General features: G+C 44.4%; 1 protein-coding gene across 2 annotated transcripts in view; it reads right to left on the bottom strand.

The window, feature by feature from the left end:
* ephb4b (eph receptor B4b) overlaps positions 1 to 5,521 on the bottom strand; it is a 31,140-nt gene extending 25,619 nt beyond the window's left edge. For both annotated transcript variants that reach the window (XM_031313210.2, XM_031313211.2), the window contains exon 1: positions 4,749 to 5,521. In XM_031313210.2, coding sequence (XP_031169070.1) covers positions 4,749 to 4,863 — 115 coding nt within the window. In that variant the 5' untranslated portion in view covers positions 4,864 to 5,521. The remainder of the gene's footprint in view (positions 1 to 4,748) is intronic.
* Between the last annotated feature and the right edge of the window lie 557 nt (positions 5,522 to 6,078).

Raw genomic sequence — 6,078 nt, 5'->3', positions numbered from 1 at the left:
ATGATGTCAGCTGTTACCCCCCCCCCCCCCCCCTCCCCGTCTGTTACCCCCCCCCAGCTGTTTTTAAAGTTCAGGCTGAGTCATCTTTTATATCTAAGGTCTGAAAGGTCCTCAGGCTCTTTTTACATTCTTACATATTGACGCACTGCAGCTGTAACTCTGGTCCTAACCTGGATCTATCCTGGATCTAACCTGGATCTAACCTGGATCTAACCTGGATCTTACCTGGATCTAACCTGGATCTAACCTGGGTCTAAACCTGAATCTAACCTGGATTATATCTAAGGTCTGAAAGGTCCTCAGGCTCTTTTTACATTCTTACATATTGACGCACTGCAGCTGTAACTCTGGGCCTAACCTGGGCCTAACCTGGATCTAACCTTGGTTAAACCTGAATCTAACCTGGGCCTAACCTGGATCTAACCTGGGTTAAACCTGAATCTAACCTGGGCCTGACCCGGATCTAACCTGGATCTAACCTGGGCCTAGGCCTGTCAAGATAACACATTTAGCTGGACCATAAATTGTCCCAGAAATTATTGTGATAAACGATAATATTGTCGTTGAGAGACCATTTTCATCTAATATATAATGATAACGGCATAATAATGCAGGTACACCTTTTCAAAGATCAATATACTTTTATTTCTAAAGAATATTTAACACTGGAACTGGAAGACATTTTAAATATCCACAATATGTCTTTGATCTCCTTTAGTATGTCGTCTTTCACGATGTTTACAGTTGTGGAATTGCCGTTTGTGACACTTATGTTCTCCCAGGTAATTCATACGGGCTGTCAAATATTTGCAGCATTCTTCGAGTGTCGGTGCGATAGACTACAGACTCTGTACTACATTTAACAATTATTTAACACTAAATATTAAATTTAAATAATATATAATTAATAAATTAAATCTATCTATATCTATATGGCTATCTGCCACATGGCGAGTAAATGTTTGTACCAAAATAGTTCTGTTTTTCAGTCTTCATTTTGGCGAAGGTGCAGCTACTGCTCCTCTGCAGGTAGGAGCTTCATGGGGGCAGGCCTACACACACACACACACACACACACACACACACACACACACACACAGACACACACACACAAACACTGGCGCGCACACACACACACACACACACACACACACACACACACACACACACACAAACACTGGCGCAACTGTAACACACTTTCCACACTCCGTGTCCACTGACAGCTGTAGGGTTAATGTTCTGTGTATTGTCGGACACATGCAGCCACTTTCCTGAAACCGCTTGTGAGACTGAAAGGTCCACAGCGGCGTGTATGTCCGAGTCTGTCTCCACCGCCTCCACCTGCTGGTTGTCAGCTGTGATTTGGACTGAAAGGGAGAAAACGGGACGCCGAGTAACACGGTGGATATCGCTCATATACTTCTTTTTTTTTACGCCGCCTTAACTGCAAAGTGCTGCGGGAAACCCTGCTCCAACTCTCAACTAGCGTTCTCTGTCTCTCTCTGTCTCTCTCTCTCTCTCTCTCTCCACCAGGAGTCCCGCCCACAGAAAGAGCATGCGACTCACAAGAGGGTTCACTCCTCGTTACGCTAAGGAACCGAGAGTGGTCCTCCAGTCTCTTTGGTAGAGGTAGAGAGAGAGAGAGAGAGAGAGAGAGAGAGAGAGACAGGGAAAACAAAAAGCATGCAAATGGAAATTATCGCGGCCGGAAAAATTATCGAGCTCATTTTTTTTATCGTGTGATTAATTGATTTATTCACTATCGTGACAGATCTAACCTGGATCTAACCTAGGCCTAACCTGGATCTAACCTGGATCTAACCTGGATCTAACCTGGATCTAACCTAGGCCTAACCTGGATCTAACCTGGATCTAACCTAGGCCTAACCTGGATCTAACCTGGATCTAACCTAGGCCTAACCTGGATCTAACCTAGGCCTAACCTGGACCTAACCTGGATCTAACCTGGGCCTAACCTGGATCTAACCTGGGCCTAACCTGGATCTAACCTGGGCCTAACCTGGATCTAACCTGGGCCTAACCTGGATCTAACCTAGGCCTAACCTGGATCTAACCTGGATCTAACCTAGGCCTAACCTGGATCTAACCTGGATCTAACCTAGGCCTAACCTGGATCTAACCTGGGCCTAACCTGGATCTAACCTGGGCCTAACCTGGATCTAACCTAGGCCTAACCTGGATCTAACCTGGATCTAACCTAGGCCTAACCTGGATCTAACCTGGATCTAACCTAGGCCTAACCTGGACCTAACCTGGACCTAACCTGGATCTAACCTGGGCCTAACCTGGATCTAACCTGGATCTAACCTAGGCCTAACCTGGATCTAACCTGGGCCTAACCTGGATCTAACCTGGGCCTAACCTGGATCTAACCTAGGCCTAACCTGGATCTAACCTGGATCTAACCTAGGCCTAACCTGGATCTAACCTAGGCCTAACCTGGACCTAACCTAGGCCTAACCTGGATCTAACCTAGGCCTAACCTGGATCTAACCTGGATCTAACCTGGGCCTAACCTTGACCTAACCTAGGCCTAACCTGGATCTAACCTGGATCCAACCTGGGCCTAACCTGGATCTAAGCTGGATCTAACCTGGGCCTAACCTGGATCTAACCTGGATCTAACCTGGGCCTAACCTGGATCTAAGCTGGATCTAACCTAGGCCTAACCTGCATCTAACCTAGGCCTAACCTGGACCTAACCTGGATCTAACCTGGATCTAACCTGGGCCTAACCTGGATCTAACCTGGGCCTAACCTGGATCTAACCTGGGCCTAACCTGGATCTAACCTGGGCCTAACCTGGATCTAAACTGGGCAGAGGGTAAAGAGGGTATAAAGTGTAAATCCTGCAGCAGTAAAGTCAGAGAGTTAAATCAGAAGATTTACTAAAAGCTGCTAATCCTCCGAAACTCTCTCAAGTCTTCAGAGATTAACAGACAGAGAAGAAGAGAGAGATTATAAAGAGAGAGAAGAAGAGAGAGATTATAAAGAGAGAGAAGAAGAGAGAGATTATAAAGAGAGAGAAGAAGAGAGGGGGGGCTCTGAGAGGCTGCAGGGTTTAACACAAACAACAGAACAAAACAAGACAGAAGAAAAGACAGAGAGCAGATGGAGACACGCCCCCTGTCTGTCTGTCTGTCTGTCTGTCTGTCTGACTGACTGTCTGTCTGTCTGTCTGTCTGTCTGTCTGACTGTCTGACTGTCTGTCTGACTGTCTGACTGTCTGTCTGTCTGTCTGTCTGACTGTCTGTCTGTCTGACTGACTGTCTGTCTGACTGACTGACTGACTGTCTGTCTGTCTGACTGTCTGTCTGTCTGACTGACTGTCTGTCTGACTGTCTGTCTGACTGTCTGTCTGTCTGACTGACTGTCTGTCTGTCTGACTGACTGACTGTCTGTCTGTCTGACTGTCTGTCTGTCTGTCTGTCTGTCTGTCTGTCTGACTGTTACCATCTTGCAGTATTTACACAAAACTACATTCAAAAAAATGCTCATTTACAATCCATCCGTGACTGAAACGTCCCCTAAATATCCTAAAATAATCTTCTGTTCCTGTGTTCGGGGATAGGACAAGTACTCACGTACTTTTACTTCAGTGTACAAATACTTTATTACAAAAACGTGTTTCTGTAGAAACAGTAAAAGTGCAGCTCAGAATCTTACGGATTCTTAAAGTACTTCGTTAAAGGGTAACTTCTGTTCTGTTTCCACCTGGGCCCTAAATGTCCCAACGTAAGATATCGGGCAATAACACACCTTCAATTTACGTCCACGAAAAGTTCTGTTGTTGACAACATTATGGGATGGATCCCTACAGAGATAGACCTTTTAGTTAAAGAGTAAGATCCTTTTAGTTTAACATAAGCAGCCCCAAAATCACCATCACCAAACTCCACCAGACTCCATGTAAATAATCAGGACTTTTATCAGCGTAAAACACACTTCATTCAAAGTGGACAGAAACTAAATTAAACTATCAAAAGCCGTCTTGGTTCATCTTTCCACTGTTCCAACAATCACCACTCTGGTTTGGTTGAAATAAACCCTTAATTCACCCATTTACATGTGGAGATATGCTGGCTCTATACACGCTAAAAGTAGTGATTATTTACATGGAGTCTGGTGGAAATATGCTGGCTCTATACACGCTAAAAGTAGTGATTATATACATGGAGTCTGGTGGAGATATGCTGGCTCTATACACGCTAAAAGTAGTGATTATTTACATGGAGTCTGGTGTAAATTTGCTGGCTCTATACACGCTAAAAGTCCTGATTATTTACATGGAGTCTGGTGGAGTTTGGTGATGGGGTTACATTACAGCTTGGTTCTTGTTTAATACTGGACCAGTTTCAGGGATTGTTGTTCCCATCAGTCATTAGACACAGAAACATGACAACATAGAGTCCAGGTTGGAAAATACAGAAATTACAAATTTAGGGTGAAACTGATTATTATCTTGAGAAATCAGTCAGATACATCTATATCAACATTTAGTGTACCAGAGCTGTGAGTATCGATCCTACCCGCAATATTAGGAGAACAAGTTGTCATATTTCAAGTAAAAATGTCACAATATTTAGAGAAAAAAAGTCGGAATATTTTAAGTAGAAAAAAAACGTCAAAACCATAATATTTTGAGAGAGAGCAGTCAGATACATCATGCAGTGCAGTAGAAGTACTCTTTTTAAGAGTACCAGAGCTGTGAGCATCGATCGTCTTACCTTCCTCTGCCCGGCAGCAGGTCACCAGGATCAGCGGGAGGAGGAGCAGCGGCAGCCCGCAGAGAGAGGCCCGTCCCGGGGCAGCAACGGCCCGAAGCCCCCTCTCACCCTCCATCCACCACGAAACAACCACACACCCGAACACAGCCGAACACAAGCCGAACCCAGCCGATCGGTCCTATCGATCACTGGCTATGACGTCAGCTCGGCTCGCTCTCGGCCGTTCGCGCGCGCCTCATTTGAGCCCAAAAACAGACTTAAAAAAAAAAAGAAAAGGATCCGCCTGATGGATGATGAAGAAGTAACGTTAGAAGGAAACTTTTCCAAGATGGACGCCTCGCAAGTTGGAATTAGGAGCAAAAAGCAGCACAAGTGGGTTAAAGTGCGTCGACTCCACTCCTCCTCTCTTCTCTTCTCTTCTCTGTCATCCCTCCATCTCTATCCGATTCCGGACACTTTGTTCTCCTCCAGCGGAGGGCAGCGGGGCGCGGCTGCCTCCGAGGCCGGGATAGGAGCTCTGAGAGGCGGCCTGGGGAGCGGAGAGGGGTCGGTGAAACTGGAGGTGCTGGAGATCCCGAAAACTAACTCTCACGCGCGCGGTTAAAACACAGTCCGACAGATATAAAAGGCACGCACACACGCACCCACGCACGGCCAGAGCAGTAGATCCAGTGTGAGGCTCCCCGTGTTTCCAGTGACTTCGTGTTCCCACTTTATTAAACTTCCAGTGGACAGAAAAGTTGAGACAAAAGCAGCCGGACTCGGGTTTCACCTCTGGGAGAACCAGCGAGGCCACGCCCCCTCCGCGGCCTGTGATTGGCTGACTGGTGTGTCCGTCAGTGTAGGGGGCGGGACTTGTGGCTGAGTGACAGACAGCTGGCCATGAAGGAATGTGTCCGTTACATTAAGAGAAAAAAGTAAAAATTCAAAATATTTTAAGAAAAAAGTCAAACATTTGAGAGAATAAGTCGTAATATTTTGTAGAGGGGAAAAAGCTTCTTTTTTTTTTTTACAAAGTAATTATTTTATTTTTTTAAAATAATGTAATATTTTGAGGGGAAAAGTCATTTTTAGAGTAACATTTTTGAGATAAATATCGTTATATTTTGAGAAAAAAAGTCGTAATATTTTGTGGTAAAAAGTGCATACTATTTGTTTTTTTATATATTTTTTTTATATATATAATATATTTAGAGAAAATAAAAACGTTGTGTGATATTTTAAATGTAGTAATATTTGGAAAGGGAAAAGACGAAATATATATTGTCAAAAAGTAATATTTAAAAAATAAATGTTGATAAATTTGGAGAAAATAGTTATATATAACTGT

The sequence above is a fragment of the Sander lucioperca genome, chromosome 17 (assembly GCF_008315115.2).
Source record: "Sander lucioperca isolate FBNREF2018 chromosome 17, SLUC_FBN_1.2, whole genome shotgun sequence".
Classification (NCBI taxonomy): Eukaryota; Metazoa; Chordata; class Actinopteri; order Perciformes; family Percidae; genus Sander; species Sander lucioperca.
The sequence above is the reverse complement of the archived record's forward strand: the minus strand, read 5'-3'. Positions and strand labels throughout refer to the sequence as shown.